Raw genomic sequence first — 17,507 nt, forward strand, 5'->3', positions numbered from 1 at the left:
TTTGGTCTAAACAGTTGAAGAATGGAGTTGACATTTAATGAGATGAAGAGAGAGATGGGAGAAGGAGGTTTCTGGGTGGGATGGGGAACAGTCAGGAATTACATTTTGAGAATGTTAAGTTTGAGATGCCTGTTAAACATCAAAATGGAGATATTTGAAATGACAGTTGGATACATGAATCTGAAGTTTGGGCGAGAGGTTTAATCTGGAGAAATATACATGGGAGCTGTCAGACCACCTAGTGAAGAAGAGTTGACAGAGAATAGTCGGAGGACCGATGTAAGGGGCTCCCGAATGGTTTTAGAGAGGAGGATCCAGCCACCAAGACTGAGAAGGAGAAACCAGTGGGTTTGGAGGAGAACCAAGAGAGAACGGAGGTTTGGATGCCAAGTGGAGAGTGTTTGAAAAGAAGGTGTGTTTTTGTTTATTTTTTTGTTTGTTTTTTTTTTTTGCGGTACGCGGGCCTCTCACCGCTGTGGCCTCTCCCGTTGCGGAGCACAGGCCGCGCAGGCTCAGCGGCCATGGCTCACGGGCCCAGCCGCTCCGCGGCACGCGGGATCCTCCTGGACCAGGGCACGAACCCGCGTCCCTCGCATCGGCAGGCGGACTCTCAACGACTGCGCCACCAGGGAAACCCAGAAGGTGTGTTTTTAAAAAGTATCAGATACGGCTGGTAGGTTAAGGTTAAGTTGAAAACTGAGAATTGACCATTGGATTTAGCAACGTGGAGGTGATCTTGGCAAGAGCTGTTTCAGTGAAGCTGAGGGGCGGGAATGGGAGTGGGTTAAAGAAAACAGAGTGGAGAAGTGGACACAGCAGATGTTGACAGATTTTATGAGTTTTGCTCTAGAGTGCAACAGAAAAGAGTTGGTAGCTGGAGAGCTGTGTATGGTTAATAAAAGTTGTTTTGTATTTTGTTTTTAAGATGAAAGAAAAAATGCATGTTTATGTGCTGGTAAGAATGACCCAGCAGAAGGGGAAAGATTGTGATGATGCAGGAAGTTTTCAAAAGAGAAGGTAGCTGGAGGGATGTAATTTAGACAAATCCATGAACTACCTGTTTATAAAATAAATTTTAAAAGTAGATAGCAGAAGGTAACAGAAGAGGAAAAGCAAGAGGATTGTATAATCTGTAATTAGCTTCTTACTAATAAATAATGAAATTGCCTAGGTCACTTTTTCCCATTTTTTAAATTAAGGTATATTTTACATGTATATAGTAGAATTAACCCTTTTTAGCCTAGAGTTCTCCGAGTTTGACAAACACATACATACACCACCACAATGTAGGTCATTTTTTTTTCAAATAAATTTATTTTATTTATTTATTTTTGGCTGCATTGGGTCTTTGTTGCTGTGCGCAGGCTTTCTCTAGTTGCAGTGAGTGGGGGCCACTCTTTGTTGTGGTGCGCAGGCTTCTTAATGCAGGGCTTCTCCTGCCGTGCAGCACAGGCTCTAGGCACGTGGGCCTCAGTAGTTGTGGCACGTGGGCTCAGTAGTTGCGGCACACGGGCTCAGTAGTCGTGGCTCGCGGGCTCTAGAGCGCAGGCTCAGTAGTTGTGGCACACGGGCTTAGCTGCTCTGCAGCATGTGGGATCTTCCCAGATCAGGGCTCGAACCCGTGTCCCCTGCATTGGCAGGCGGATTCCTAACCACTGCACCACCAGGGAAGCCCAATGTAGGTCATTTTTAAACTTTTTAAACTTATATTTAGGGCTGTAAGTTTACCTTGTCCTGTGAAGTTTGGACCCTGTATATATGGGATATACACTACTTCTGATTTGAGGTATTTAGAAACCCATAAAATAAGCATATTCTTTCCTATAATAAGTTACTAATTAGGTTCTTCTGGGAGAATGTGATATAGGCTTGGGTGAAGATCTTCCCCAAAGCTTATTCAGGCCCAAAATAATTTTTCCCCCAGCAGGTCAGTACTGTGAAAAATAATTTATGTTGGCTTCATGTAGACAAACCACAATTATTTGACTGAATTTTTCATTTTAATTGGACATATTGAAGGTGATTAACTATAACTGAAACCCCCCAAAGGATTATGAGTGAAAGAAATCTTTGGTGTCTGGACAATTCTAATGGAAAACAGAAGGATTCCAGTTACTCAAGAGATCGAAATAAAATTTGAGCCGAAATTTTGTGCCTGTGCAGGGTTTGGCGTGTTAGCTTTTCTTAGCCCCTTTCCTAGGTGATCGATCTCATTTTAGTTAATTCAGGGAGCTGCCAGCACCAAAATCCAGGCAGGTCTTTAAAGTTTTGTTTTTAATAAATATATCAAGTGCCAGGCATTGGCTTTTGGACAGTGTCAGGACCCTGTTGCCACGGAGCTATGAATTAAGGCCAGGTACTTAAGAAAAATTGTTTAGACTTGGTTTGGTTTACTCCTAATGTGGCTGAAATTTCAGGAGACTGGATGTTTATAACCTATTTAAATGTCCTTTTGAGTCCAAAAAATTATATTTCTGCTGCTGAACCTAGTTGATTCGATGAAAGCAAACTGTGTCTAAATACGTGGCTATTATTTCTGGATATTACAATTACTGAAATCCCAGCAGAGCCCCTTTAACCGCTTCTAAAACAGATTTCATTGTTGCTAATTCTAAAACACAGGTACTTCATTTATAGATCGTCACCTTGTTTCAGCAGCTGTGGCTGATTCTCTGTCACTGTCTTTTTTTTCCTTCAGACTGGCAATAGCTTTTCCCATTATAAAACAGGTGCATGCATGTTCATAAAACTTTATTAGTAATAAAGGGTAAAACAAAGTAAAACACTTCTCCATACTGCTCACCCAGAGCTAACCTCTATCATTGTTATCTTGCCAGACTCTTTATGCGTATGTAAACTTATGTGTATATGTAGTTTTTAAGGTAAATGGAGTCATACCATTTAATCGTCCTGTCTTATAATGGGAACATTCTTCCATGGCAATACATACTTGTAATTTTTTTAGGGACTTTGTAATATCCCATCATATGCATGTACCAAAGATGTTTAAACATTTAAATTGTTTCCAGGGTTTTGCTTTTATCCACAGTGCTGCAATCCTAGGACATGTGTAACTGTTCTCATCTGCTTAGATTATTAGGATACACATCCCGCAGAGGAATTGCTGGTCAGAGGGTATACCCATTATTAACTGAGACGTTGTTGCAGAGGCCAGGGATCACCTTGCCACTTAGGCAGCAGAGGGCAGTTGAAAGATTATTTGTTGAGGTAGAAAGAGCCTTTAAAATGTGTATAATTGCTTATAAAGCCCTTACTTAAAAATTTATACTCTAACACACAATCCTCAAACTCCTCTCTAATTACACTGTCGGACTGCCATCCAGAAAGGCTCTCCAATAGTGTTAGCCCCTTGACTGCAGTGGACAGTTCACTTGCCCTGAGTATCCGTAGCACTTAGCATTAGTACTTGGCATACAGTAGGTGCCAAGTAAATATTTTTTTATTTTTAAAATTTTTGGCCGCACTGCACGGCATGCGGGATCTTAGTTCCCCGACCAGGGATCGAACCCGTGCCCCCCCTGCAGTGGAAGCAGGGAGTCCTAACCACTGGACCACCAGGGAATTCCCTAAATATTTTTTAAATGCACCCATTTTGCCACATCTTTACCAACTCAGGACATTATCAGACTTTTTAATCTTTACCAATCTGGTACATTAAAAAGTTTCTTTTTGTGTGTGTGAATTTTTTATTTTTAAAATTAAGCATCTATTCCTGTGCAAATTTGTTTACCAAGTCTGAGATTTGTCTTAAGTGTATTGGGTCTTTTGCTGTTTAGAAAATATTTATTTTTAGGTAGTCAAATCTGTCAGTCTGTTTTCACTTAAGATTTCTGAATTCTGTAACATGCTTGGAATGTTTAATTTTTATATTTAAGCATTTGGTCTTTCTGGGATTTATTTTTGTGAAAGATGAGAAATCTAAGATTTTTTTTTATCCAAATGGACAGTTTCTTGTCTCAACAACATTTCTTAAGTAATCTACCCTTTCTCCATTAATTTGAAAAGCTATTTACCATATATAAAATTTTCATGTATAAATGAAGTAAAATTTGGACTTTAACTTCTGTTTTGTCAATTTCTTTGTCTGCATCTTAGCCAGTGTCACATGATTTCAGTCCCTTTAGCTGTGTAATAATTCTGAAATCTGCGAGGCTACAGTTCCTCTCTTCCCCATTATTCCTTTTTTCAAAATTTTCTTGGCTGTTCTCTGTCTTTACTCTTCCAGAAACATTTTAGAATCAATTTTTTAGGTTTATTAAGTTCCATCTAAATTCTTTGATATTAACTGCCATGACAGATCTGGCTTTAACGAGGTTTTTCTATTTTTTTTTAAGATTTAAATTTATTTATTTTTGGTTGCGTTGGGTCTTCATTGCTACACGCAGGCTTTCTCTAGTTGTGGCGAGCGGGGGCTACTCTTCGTTGCAGTGCGCAGGCTTGTCATCGTGGTGGCTTCTCTTGTTGCAGAGCACGGGCAATACTCGTGCTCAGCAGTTGCAGCACGCGGGCTCTAGAGCACACAGGCTTCAGTAGTTGTGGTGCACGGGCTGAGTTGCTCTGTGGCATGTGGGATCTTCCTGGACCAGGGCTTGAACCCGTGTCCCCTGCATTGGCAGGCGGATTCTTAACTACTGCACCACCAGGGAAGCCCTTTCTTTTTTTTTATTTAATTTTTAAAAAATTAATTTATTTATTGATTGATTGATTTATGGCTGCGTTGGGTCTTCGTTGCTATGCGCAGGCTTTCTCTAGTTGTGGCGAGCAGGGGCTACTCTTCGGTTGCAGTGCGCGGGCTTCTCATTGCGGTGGCTTCTCTTGTGAAGAGTGGCCTCTCGAGTGCAGGCTCAGTAGCTGTGGCACACGGACTTAGTCGCTCTGCGGCATTTGGGATCTCCCCAGACCAGGGCTCGAACCCGTGTCCCCTGCATTGGCAGGCGGATTCTTAACCCCTGTTCCACCCAGGGAAGTCCCTCTTGTTTCTGTTTTTGACCTAAGTTTTATATTCTTAGTTTGTCTTTACTGTTAAGTTTCAATTTAGGGTTATTCCCTAACCTTAATTATCTTTTTTTTTTTTGTATGTTTCTTGCTTCACTGTTTTTTGTAAGTTTTTGGCTTTTGTTTCTAATGTGGTGTATCACAGATGATCTCATCTTAAACATTCAGCAGCCTTAAGGTCATTTTAAAAAACCATCTGAGGGCTTCCCTGGTGGCGCAGCGGTTGAGAGTCCGCCTGCCGATGCAGGGGATGCGGGTTCGTGTCCCGGTCCGGGAAGATCCCACATGCCGCGGAGCGGCTGGGCCTGTGAGCCATGGCCGCTGAGCCTGCGCGTCCGGAGCCTGTGCTCCGCAACGGGAGAGGCCACAACAGTGAGAGGCCCGCGTACCGCAAAAAAAAAAAAAAAAAAAAAACTATCTGAGAGCCAGACTTTATCATGGCTGGGTTCTTCCTCACATGGATCGGTGGTGTTTCCCCTCCTGTCTAGGACTGAGTTTATGGCACATGTCTATCAATTACAGACCTGTTCCTCCCTCTGGAATTATAAATTAGTATTCTCCAGTTAAGTGAATTCTTAAACAGGTGAATAACCGTATTTGGGTTATAAATATCAAACCGTATTTGATAACGTAGAGGCATGTTGTATAAAAGATCAGTTGCACAGTTACAGAGAAAGGAAACTATTTGCTAATACCAGTTGGTCAGTCATGTTTAAAAACAATAAACAAAGGACCTGGTGTTTAAATTTATTTCACCTGTTAAAAAGTAACAAAAGATACAATTTAGGCTACATTACAGGAAGCATGGCATCCAGATTAGGAAAGGTAATAGCTCCAATCTGTGCAAATCGAACAGTTTTTATTGTTTCCTGTACCTCTTTGGGGCCAGGGACTAAACCAGGTGCTAGGATACAAAGCTGACAACATAGCCTACTTATAGTAGAATTACAAGTAGATAATAATAGGTTTTATGAAAAGCCAGAAGAAGGGCATCCAAGACCTAGACCCTAGAGGCTGGAGACGCCTAATAAGGGGGAGGTGACACAGAGAGCAGAAGCTTCGGAGGTGGAGCTGTGGCCCTTTACTGCCTGTGGGACCTTGTACAGACTGTTTAACCTCACGGAGTCATCAATAATATATGTCTCACTGTTCTCCTAAGCATTAATGAGATGATGTATATATGGGAAGCCTCTAGAGCAGACCCTGGAACTTGGTGATTTCTCAGAAAATGGTAAGGAGTACCATTTTGAAGTGCTGGAAGGTAGGCCTTGTCCCAGTAGAGAGAGACTTCCCAGCAGAAGGAAGAGTGTGCATCAAAGCTGGAGTGGTTGATCTGGGGCCTTCCTGGAACTGCAAAGTATTTAATCTGATGGGAGCCTAGGGTGCATGTGGACAGAGTAGCTGAAGATGAAACTGGGAAGGGAGGCGGGGTGAGATCTCCAAAGGGAGCTTGTGTGTCATGTGAGGAGTCTGAGAGGCATTTAGGAAGTGTCATGGAATCTCTGAAGGCCTTAAATAGGGGAGTGTCCAGCACAGTTTCATCCGTGGAAAGACTGGTTTGTCACAGATGTGCAGAGGGGTAGGAAAGCTGTTTGGATACCCAGTTGGGGAAGTGGGGCTCAGCTCTGACTGCACCTTGGAACTATCTGGAGAACTTTAACAGTCTGGTGCCCAGGTTGACTCCAGTTCAATTATATCAGAAGCTCTGGGGGTAAGACCCAGGCACTGGCATTTTTTATGGCTTCCTAGATAATTCCATTGCACAGCCAGGGTTGTGAACCTCTGGATTAGAGAGTAACTGTTTTCAAACCGGATTTGATAAAGTTCCAAATTAAACAAGCACCGGCAATATAAAGGAACCAGGGTAAGAAGGTAACAAGTAGGATGTGGTCGTTGGTTGAATAAGGAGGGGTTGATGGTTTCTGGTTCGGGTCACTGGGTGCATGATGATCTATACCAAGAAGGAGAAGCAGATTTGGGTTACTGGGCCTTGCTGAGTGGGCATGAGAAAGATAAAGAATTTGATTTTGAAATGTAGAATTTGAGGGGAAATAATACAAGGCAGATGGGCAGAGAGAGAAGCTGAGGGAAGGAACCGGTGGTATAGTTGAAAACTCAGAAGACAGAGTAAATAATTGATGCGTGAGTTCCCTGAGAAGACAGGAAGTGCAGGGCAGACATGAAAGAAGTAATTTATATGAGAATCTTCCACTCAGAGAGAAGTAAAAATATGTGAAGGTGCCGGTAAGTTCCCAGGTTGAGGAAGAAGAGCCTGGTGGCCTGAGTTCCTTACTGCAGGAGACCTACTGAGAGTTAGGAGATAAGAGAAGGGCATTCAGGAGTTGGGCAAGCTTTGGGGGAGCTCAGGAAGGGGGAGGGAGAGTGAGAAGGAGGTGCCTTTCTGGTCCTGCTCTTAAATGTTGTTTTTTCCCCAGAGTTTCAATATTGACCCTCTTTCACGCACTTCCTGTGTGATCTCCTTTGTTATATTGGATTATACTCTTATCTTCTAAGAGGAACATTGGTAAACTGAAGTTTGTCCAGAGAAGTTAAGTAGTTGACATGGTAGTTCAGAAAATTATTGGTTGGCTTTTCATTTGGGGGGAAGGCATTTTGCTACCTTAATTTGAAATTTAAATTGTTGAAATCACTTGAAAACACTATACAGATCTCATAGTTTCCACCATCAGAAACTAGGTGGCATCATTTATTTCTCCACTGTGATAAAAATCTCAGAACACTGCCAACTCAACATTTTGAAAACATGTTAGCTTTTAGTATAAAATGTTATACTGTAAAGAAATTCTAATAGATACTTATTTTATTTCATGTTATACTTCATGCATTTATTTTTGTTCTATGATTTCTAATAAAGATCTAACTGGAATTCTCAACTCTGATATAAACTATGATATGCATTATGAACTCTCAAAATGTTTTTTCCTCTAAAAAACCAACTTAATGTCCAGTAGTTGTCAGATAAACCAACTTTCCTCTAAAAAGCCAACTTTTCCTCTAAAAAACCAATGTCCAGTAGTTGTCAGACAGACTGAACTATTTCTTTTACAGGTGTGCTGTTCTGCAGAATTAATTGTTCTCACTACAACAAAGCAATAGTTGGTTGACTTTTCAGTATGGCTCTTTGGTCTTAACATCCTTATTAAGATAATTATAAATTACTTAAGCACAGCTGGTTAGGACCATGGATGCATAGATAGGTAGAAGGTGGCCTTGATATTGCAGAACATTAACCAAGTGTTTTGATATAATTTCAGGTAACGTTTCATTTGTTGCATTTCCAGTTTCCAGCACCAACTCACCAACAAAGATTTTACCAAAAACCTTAGGACCAATAAATGTGAATGTTGGACCCCAAATGGTAAGAAAATCATCATATCTTAGGACTTGAAACTTTGCTTAGGCAAGACTTATTTAAAGGAGAGTTGTACCAAAGACGCTTGGTCAGATATTGCAGTTAATTTCTTATCTCAGTCACTTATTTTTTAAAGTTTTGTTTTTACCTGAATGTAACTGATTAGTCTTACGAAAAAGAAAGGCGTTATACTCTTCAGTGTTCAATTTTCACGTACTTGAATCTGTGGATTCTGAATGTGTTAATATTAAGGTTTTTGCTCCCTATATGAGGCTTCTCTTGTTTTCAGTTGTTCGATTAAATTGATTAGAAATCTGTTATGTTTTATGTTCTCCTTTTTCTTTTTCTTGTAAAATAGTCTTTGCTGCACTAAACCGTGTAATCTCATATAAATTGAATATCATATAAATTGAGTATGACCCAACAGTTAATCTATATTTGGAGCTACTAATTTGAAACTCTTTGATGAAAGGACATTTAGGAAGAAACAACTCACCAGTTCTTTTTAATCTTTAGCAGTAGAAATAATGAATTAAAATGGAAAGTATTTAACTGTTTCTCTGAAGGTATTCCATTAATTATGCTAGAGCTTAAAGTATATAGCACTTTTAAGAAAGCCTTATTTATAAACAGAGTTGCATGCAGCTAATCTAAAAACTATACCTTATTTAAATGGCCTCACCCACCATTAGCAAAAGTATGTAAACATTTGAACAGTAACTCTTCATTGTCAGTGTTTACATCTTCTTATCTATAAAGCAATAAGCATAAATTTTGCTGTAATGTACGGTACTGTGGACTATGTTAAATGCACAATTATTTAGACAAAAATCTCTTTTAACATTCTGAATGGCTTCAGAAAGTCTTTGAGATCTTAAGCCATTCTAGACACAACATTTTTCTTGATCCCTTGAGGACTGTTAATCATCTGCAGAATCCGAGCTAAAGATGTTGCACAATACTGTAACTATGAGAAGAATGTAATCTAGCTCCAAGCCTCTTAGAAACTTAAGCTCAGGTGAATATCTGCATTTCAAGGTAGTTCGGGGTATATTTTCAAACGTTTGCTAAGCATTTGCCCCTCACCAGCCACTACAGGAGGTGCAAATGAGATTATACACCTGACTTGAAAGTCGGTATTTTGAAATGTGATTATATAAACATCAAAATTAAACAGACAGATGTGAACTTTCTTGACTTTGACTCTTACAGTACTCTTCTATTTTGAAAGACTGTTTCCTCTTGGTATTTCAGTGATGCTGCTATGGCTCAAATTTGAATTCCCCTTTTAGAAACATAATTGTTCTTCCCATTGTCAGTTTAAACTAATGTACATGTAAGCCTTTACACACTTCAGTTCTGACAGTGATAAGTAGTCCTGTATAGGACGTACCCAATTACTGCAAACCTCAGAATCAGCAAAGCAAAGGTCAGACAGAGAGAAGATTTCGGCCTCTCCTTTGAAACAGGCCAGCCCAAGACCTTCATTTGTCTTCCGAATTCTGAGGTGCTTTTTGTAGTTTTTAGTCCCTAGGCAGGAATCAGAGTTTTCTTTTTGATTTCCTAATATATCGTGGAACCCCAGCGAGAGCCGCTCTCTCTCCTCTTGCTTGTCTCTTTTGAATGTTGTTCCCTCACATTCAATCTCTCATCCATGATTTTAAAAAATTTTTTGTTAGAAAATTCTTAAATGAAACCTCACCTGTTTCCTTCTTACAGTTGTCTTTCTCTACTTGCCCTTTAAATTTTACATGTCCCTTTGGAAGCCAAATCTTCATGGTAGATAGAAATTTCAAAAGGCCTCAAGAAAAAGTTGTTTCCTGTGTTTCTAGAAGCTAGTTTAGCAGTAACTGTTTCACTTTGGGATACTTGCTCTTTTCTTAAAGGTATCTGGCTTTATGGGAGGGGAGTTTGGGGGAGAATGGGTACATGTATATGCATGGCTGAGTCCCTTTGCTGTGCACCTGCAACTATCACAACATTGTTAGTCAGCTTTATTCCAATACAAAATAAAAAGTTTAAAAAGAAAAAGGTATCTGGTTTTTTATATAAGATAATCTCATGATTATTTTAACATGGTTAAAAATTGCTTGTTTCTTACAGTGAAAATGAAAATTTTGTCAAATAATGAAATCCTTTAATATAACACTTTATAGTTATATAGAGTCTTTCTTTTCAGAGTATAGATGCTCTCTTGGCTTTTCTTACTGTAGATGGCAGTAGTACATAAGAAAATCTTCAGAACGAGGTTCAGTTGCTATTTGATTTATGGCTAACTGTAATCTATTGTCAAAGAAACCGCATGATTACATTTAAGTTAAGGATGTCTGGTTTTTTTGTGGGGAGGTGAGGAAGACTTAAATTTAAAATAAATGTTCGTTTTCCTTATCAGATTAACTGAATACTATTTTAGTTTGGGATTTCAAAATTAAGGTTCGGTTTTATAGAGCATATGTGACTTATCACCTGTATGAACTAGTTTTCCTGTGTTCGTTGACTTCCCTTTGATTTTGTTTCTTAAGGCTCAGTCACTGTCATTGTCCTAGTTTAAGAACTCATTGCGTCTCAGAAGGATTTCTAACTTGTGGTTCCAATTCAAGTCGAGCATCCCACCAGTTCGTTCGTTCATGAAACGTTTGTTAAGGACTTCCCAGGCCCTGTGCTAAGAGAAAGGAACAGAGTATTGCTCATCCCTCTCAGATCAGGAAAGAATAGCAGCTGACAATCTGACATTAGGGAAGAAAAATAGAGTAGAACATAACAACGTATGTCCAAAGTCATTCTCAGTAAAGATAACCAGCTTTTCTCTATGTCCTATTCCCCTTCCTCCTTTCTTCGTCTTCTTTTTTTCTTTTTTTCCTGCAAAGCCCTTTAAATCAGGTAAAACCAAGCCTGTAGGGTCCTAATAACAGATAAATAAAAAACTCCTTAGTAGTAATACTGCACAAGTAATGCAGTCTGTTTCACGAGTAAATCAGAATGCTTAGATAAGTTGCTTTCTGGAGACTCCTGTTCTAGGAATAGAGTAGACCAGAGACTGATCAAACGCTCAAAATTTCCCTCTCAAGCTCTCACACTCAGGGTCAGCATGAAAGAGAACATCTGAGTGTGTGGTGCAGTGATTGGTGAGAACTATGCCCTTTTTTTACAGGATTTTATATAATCCTTTCTAGCATATCAATGAACAAAGAAGCTACTCTTTTCCATCATTTTAAAAGCCTGGTCTTCTGTCTCAGTTCAATAAATATTTATTGATTCTTTCCTATGAGAGTCCCCTAGCACTATGGTAGGCCCCGCAGACACTCTCTACCTTTAAAGATCGTGCATTGAAATGGAAGTGAGGAGGTGGTGTGGAATATGTGCAGGGCTAGGAGGTACAAACACCTTGTCTAGTGTTCATATTTTCTCACGAGGCAGACTTCTGAATGCCCTCTTTAATAATCCTTGGCATATTAGGAGAATCAGAATTCTCCAGACATCTGTCAGTATTTGTTGTGTTTTGTTTTTTTTGAACTATAGAATTAACATATTAAAAGCATTTCCTAAGCATTTGTATGTAGTAACATCTCCCTAGCCCCATTAATACCCCCATTCCCTGGAGCATGCCTTTATTCTATTTATTTATTTACTTACTTATTTATTTATGAAAATACTGAAAGATATTACTAGGGTGCCAAATTATTTTCACCAATGAAAACTATAAGACCTGGAAAACAATTTGGCAACACAGATCAAGAAACGTTTTTTACAAGTCCATATCTTTGGACTTCCCTGGTGGTGCAGTGGTCAAGAATCTGCCTGCCAATGCAGGGGACACAGGTTCGATCCCTGGTCCGGGACGATCCCACATGCCATGGAGCAGCTAAGCCCATGCACCACAACTACTGAGCCTGCATTCCAGAGCCTGCGCACCACAACTACTGAAGCCCGTGTGCCTAGAGCCCGTACTCCACAACAAGAGAAGCCTGTGCACCGCAAGGAAGAGTAGCCCCCACTCACCGCGACTAGAGAAAGCCCACGCGCAGCAATGAAGACCCAACGCAGCCAAAAATAAATTAATTTTTTAAAAAAGAGCAAATTAAACCCCAAATAAATAATAAAAATCAATAAAATAGAAAACAAAAAATATATAAAAACAATAAAATAAATATTTATTTTTGGCTGTGTTGGGTCTTCATTGCTACGCACGGGCTTTCTCTAGTTGCGGCAAGCTGGGGCTACTCTCCGTTGCAGTGTGCGTGCTTCTCATTGCCGTGGCTTCTCTTGTTGCCGAGCACGGGCTCTAGAGCGCAGGCTCAGTAGCTGTGGCACACGGGCTTAGTTGCTCCGTGGTGTGTGGGATCTTCCCAGACTAGGGCTCGAACCCATGTTCCCTGCATTGGCAGGCAGATTCTTAACCACTGCGCCACCAGGGAAATCCCCAAAATAAAAAAATTTTTTTGAAAAAGTCCATATCCTTAGTTCCATTAATTCCCTTTCTGGAGTCTGTCCGTAGGAAATAGAAATTAAAGCCAATATCATTTTACAGAAATGTTTATCACAGCGTTATTTATAATATTTGAATATTCATAAAAATCTAATAATAGGGGATAATTAATCCACATGACAGAGTGTTTTATGGTCTTTAAAATGTCTTCGAAGAATATTTAATGACATGAGGAAATGCTCTTGAAAAAAACAGGTAAAATTATATCTGTATAAGAATCCAAATTGTATTATGTCTTTGTATATGTTGTGGACTATGAAGAATTAATTTGCTGTTACCCCAGTTCTGGTAAAAAGAGAACAACTGAAATTAGTTTCCATAATTTCAAAGAAAGCTTTTCATTTTTCTGATTTTTAAAATGTTGTCAGTTGCCAACTTAATCCCTCCCAATTGCTGTTCACTTGCTGAAATCTACATTGTGACTTCATATCAGTATTCAGGATACTTGTGCTTTAAGATCTTAGAATATAAATGTATCAGAGGTATTGCTTATATTTAGATGATTGATATTAAGTACATTTTAGACAGTAAGGTTTACTCCTTGTGTATAGGTTAGCATTCAGCATTATTTTCTGCCTGTAGGTTTTCCTTAATAACTAAGAATATTTTTTTCTTTGTCCTGACTTTACAGATTATAAGTACACCACAGAGACTAACCAGTTCAGGAAGTGTTCTGATTGGGAGTCCATATACCCCTGCACCAGCAATGGTTACTCAGACACACATAGCAGAAGCTACTGGCTGGGTCCCTGGGTAAGAGTGGTACTGCAAATGACCATTTTTAAAAACTTTTTTTTTTTTTAAGTTCTGATCTTTTTTTCTCACTATCTTGTCTTCTGTTCTTGTTTTATGTTCTTAAAAACTAATATGTTTCCTTTAAAATCACCTATTTTATTTCACTTTATATCCTAGATATAAATCAGCTCTGGAGCAACCATTTTTTTAAATTTTATTTTATTTTATTAATTAATTAATTAGGCTGCACCACCACAGCATGCAGGATCTTACTTCCCCAACCAGGGATTGAACCCGTGCCCCCTGCAGTGGAAGCGTGGAGACCTAACCACTGGACCACCAGGGAAATCCCTGGAGCAACCATTTTTAAACAGAAAAATAGAACAATAACTTGTAACTGAATCTTCTTTCTTCAACTCTGAAAGAAGACTACTTTTTATGATTGTGACATTTAGCCACTTTGGAGATGTAAAAACTGCGTTTTATATTGTTTTAACAAACATTAGAAAGGAGTTTTATATATACATGTGTGTGTACTCAGAATTTCCCCTTAAAACCAGCATGTTTATTTCCTTTAAAACCAGAAAAGGAACTAGGAAAAAGAGCCCAAATATATTAAAACTTTCATTGAGTTTTATCTTCGTTCCTTTAAACACTGGGCAATTAAATCAGTATCCCTTCTTTGTTACTCATTTGCCACTTTTAGTATCAAATCTCTATGTTTCTTTACCTGTAAAATACCTTTATTCAACCTTTCTCCACTCCTTATCATTTTAGCATCTCATCCTTCCATAAAAGAAAAGAAGTAGTAAAATAAATGATTCCGTTTTAGTTTGTCACTTTAGAAGTTATTTCCAAGGTGGCATGCCACACTGGTGGTTCTATCATCGACTTACAGTTGTGAGTTCTAGCAAACAGTAAATCTTGGTTGAGTAAGAATCTCCTTGCTTCAAGGATACTAAAGAAATGAACGAAATAATCCTGGCAAAGTGCTGTAAGCCATACACGCAGACAGAGACAGAAGAGTTTCATGTGTATACATAATGTCTTTTCCATTATCGAATAAGATGAAGTGACAGAGTCACCTGTAATTCCTTTGCCTTTATTCAGTCGTTAACAACATTTCTCATGTAGATCTAAGATCTAAAAATCTTGGATTTTTTCATAGCCTTGAGAGATAATTTAATGAAAGCCAAGCCTGTGCCAGTAGTGTTGGCCGACTTTGGAGGTGACCAGGGTTTGGCTGTTTTCAGCACCAGCTGTGCTGTATGCTGGGGGCAGTCTGATTATCTAATGTTTTTATAGTCATTTCTCCCAGAGCAAATAAAACTTTTCTATGCTTTCTCCTCTATAAATCTGCAGTATTTTCCTCCCTAAAGCTTCATTGAGTTCATTTCAAACTATGGCTATCATGTTGCGATGTCTTTGTCCAGTTTTAAGTTTTTATTTCATGTACATATCTTTTATATTTGTTACTTGTGTGTTTGGATATTTTCAATGTGGAATTAGACAAGTTACAGTAAATTATTCATGAAATAAAGTTCCTTATGCATGTTCTTTTTATGGTATCTTTTTTTCTTTTCAGTGATAGAAAACGGGCTAGAGAATTTATAGACTCTGATTTTTCAGAAAGGTGAGTATAAGTTTAACTATTTTGTTTAGGAGGTGCTACTGCATAGAGAGGGGTTTGGTGCCCAGACTCTAATGAGATGTTTTTCTTCATATAACTTTAACTTTGTTGAGTTTCTACCGTTATTTCATTCCACACTGAGTATTCTGCTTCATTCGTCATTACATAAATTTATTGTATTTGTGTGGTTTCAAAAGATACTATTCTGTGAGTAGACTGTCTGTTGGCAGTATGCCATTTAGCCCCCTCCCTCCTTTTGGGAGTTGAAGTGTCTTGCCAAAGTGAATACTCCCCATTACCCCCAAATACACAAACTTTTTAAAAACAAGTTTCATTGAACACATTTAAAGGTCATAGTAAATTCTCACTTCGTTTTTTTCCTTCCAGCCTTATTGAGATATAATTGACACACAGCACTGTGTAAGTTTAAGGTATACAGCATAATGACTTGATTTACATACATCATGAAGCGACTATCACAGTAAGTTTAGTGAACATCTACCGTCTCATATAGGTATAAAATTGAAGAAATAAAAAATAAAAATGTTTTTCCTGTGATGAGAACTCTTAGGATTTACTCTTAATAACTTTCATATATAACATGCATCAGTGTTACTCTATCATGTTGTACATTACATCTCACCTTTTTCTTAAGTAAGACATCCAGTGTAATATAACCTTTCCTTAGACTATTAGGACAGTGGTTCTCAGTTCTTGGTGTGCATCAGAATCACCTGTGGTCTGTTGAATAAACTACAATTGCCTACTAAGTCAGAAACTCCAGGATTGAAAACTATCACTTGAGGGTCGTTACTTGAACTTAAGTTCAGTGTTCCACAAAAGCCACTCTACTGAATATCGTATTAATGTCACACTATGTTAAAACAAGACACGTAATCTCAGAGGCTGTTGAGTTCTGTAAGATAGTTACTATTTTAGATAAAACCTTGTCATCAGTGCTTTTTAAAATTTACTTTTGATTCTGAGATTTTGGAATTGCTTTTGTCAATTGTGTTTTCATCTCTTTTCTCCTGTTAGGTCGTCTGCTTTCAATACAATAGTTTTCTGTTTCTCCAGTTTCTAGTTGCTTTCTCTGATTTGCTGTGCACTGAGAAACTACTTGGCCAGATGTGTTAGAATTCAGTCTAAAATAAAAGTGAATAGGTTCTGAGTGAGGACCTTGGGGCTGTATAAAAGAATGTGTGTTTTCTTGCATTGACACTAGCTCTGCTTTAGTTCCTTGGTGGCCTTTGTAGTTTACTTCTCACATCTTAACTGTTTTGAACAGATAAAATCATGTCTGAGGAACTGCTATATCATATAGACATATATGGCGAGATGGTCTTTTCTCTCTGATGGAAATTATGGCTCATACTGGTTTTTCTTCATGTATATCCTTGGAAAGGGCAGCAGCACACATTTTTTTTTTTTTTCTTGCGGTACGCGGGCCTCTCACTACTGTGGCCTCTCCCGTTGCGGAGCACAGGCTCCGGACGCGCAGGCTCAGCGGCCATGGCTCACGGGTCCAGCTGCTCCGCGGCATGCGGGATCCTCCAGGACCGGGGCACGAACCCGTGTCCCCTGCATCGGCAGGCGGACTCTCAACCACTGCGCCACCAGGGAAGCCCAGCACAAGTTTTTTTAACCATATATTTAGCACTATTTAAGGCCTTAAAATGAAACTATTCATTAGTTATGATTGGTGGCACCTATGTATTGCAAATAATATAAAAAACAAGGTTCTTTTTATTCTTTATAAGAGAGAAAACTCTAAAGAGCACATATAAAAGTACCAGATTAAATTCTTCGGTATAGCCACTGATTGGACTTTCCCCTTCTACATTTGGTTCAGTGGCCTTTTTTCCTAGTGCTTTTTATTATTCTCTTTTTATTCTTTAATATAATTTTTCTATAATGAATCCCGTTCCCTCTCCCTAATCAAGCCACAAAAATTACTACGTGTGGTTTTCTTTTGTTGTTGTTGACCTTACAAATGTTATTTTCCTCCAGATTTATGTGTTTTTCTGTAATGCTGCGAAAAGTCTTCGGTTCCCTTTCCCCAAGTGCTGAGCTTCAAAAAGCCAGCTCTCAACCCAAAGTAATCTTCTTCATCTCTTTAATGTCTTATATGTTGATTTAGTATCATATGTAATTATTTGTATTACTGTTCCTCAGGGATATGGAGCGAGAGAGAGTGAAAGAGAGAGAGAGAGAGAGAGATAAAACACACACACACATACTCCCACATAGATAAATACCACCTTTTT

At 38.8% G+C, this 17,507-nt stretch overlaps 1 protein-coding gene across 5 annotated transcripts in view; it reads left to right on the forward strand.

The window, feature by feature from the left end:
- The window catches only part of TFDP2 (transcription factor Dp-2), a 166,649-nt gene that overhangs the window by 107,376 nt on the left and 41,766 nt on the right, over positions 1–17,507 (forward strand). For 4 of the 5 annotated variants that reach the window (XM_082840246.1, XM_082840247.1, XM_082840249.1 and 1 more), the window contains 3 exons: positions 8,292–8,395; positions 13,507–13,628; positions 15,196–15,243. In XM_082840246.1, coding sequence (XP_082696372.1) covers positions 8,292–8,395; positions 13,507–13,628; positions 15,196–15,243 — 274 coding nt within the window. The remainder of the gene's footprint in view (positions 1–8,291; positions 8,396–13,506; positions 13,629–15,195; positions 15,244–17,507) is intronic. The other variant, XM_082840248.1, reaches the window with a different exon arrangement.

The sequence above is a fragment of the Leucopleurus acutus genome (assembly GCF_964270905.1).
Source record: "Leucopleurus acutus genome assembly, chromosome: 5".
NCBI lineage: Eukaryota > Metazoa > Chordata > Mammalia > Artiodactyla > Delphinidae > Leucopleurus > Leucopleurus acutus.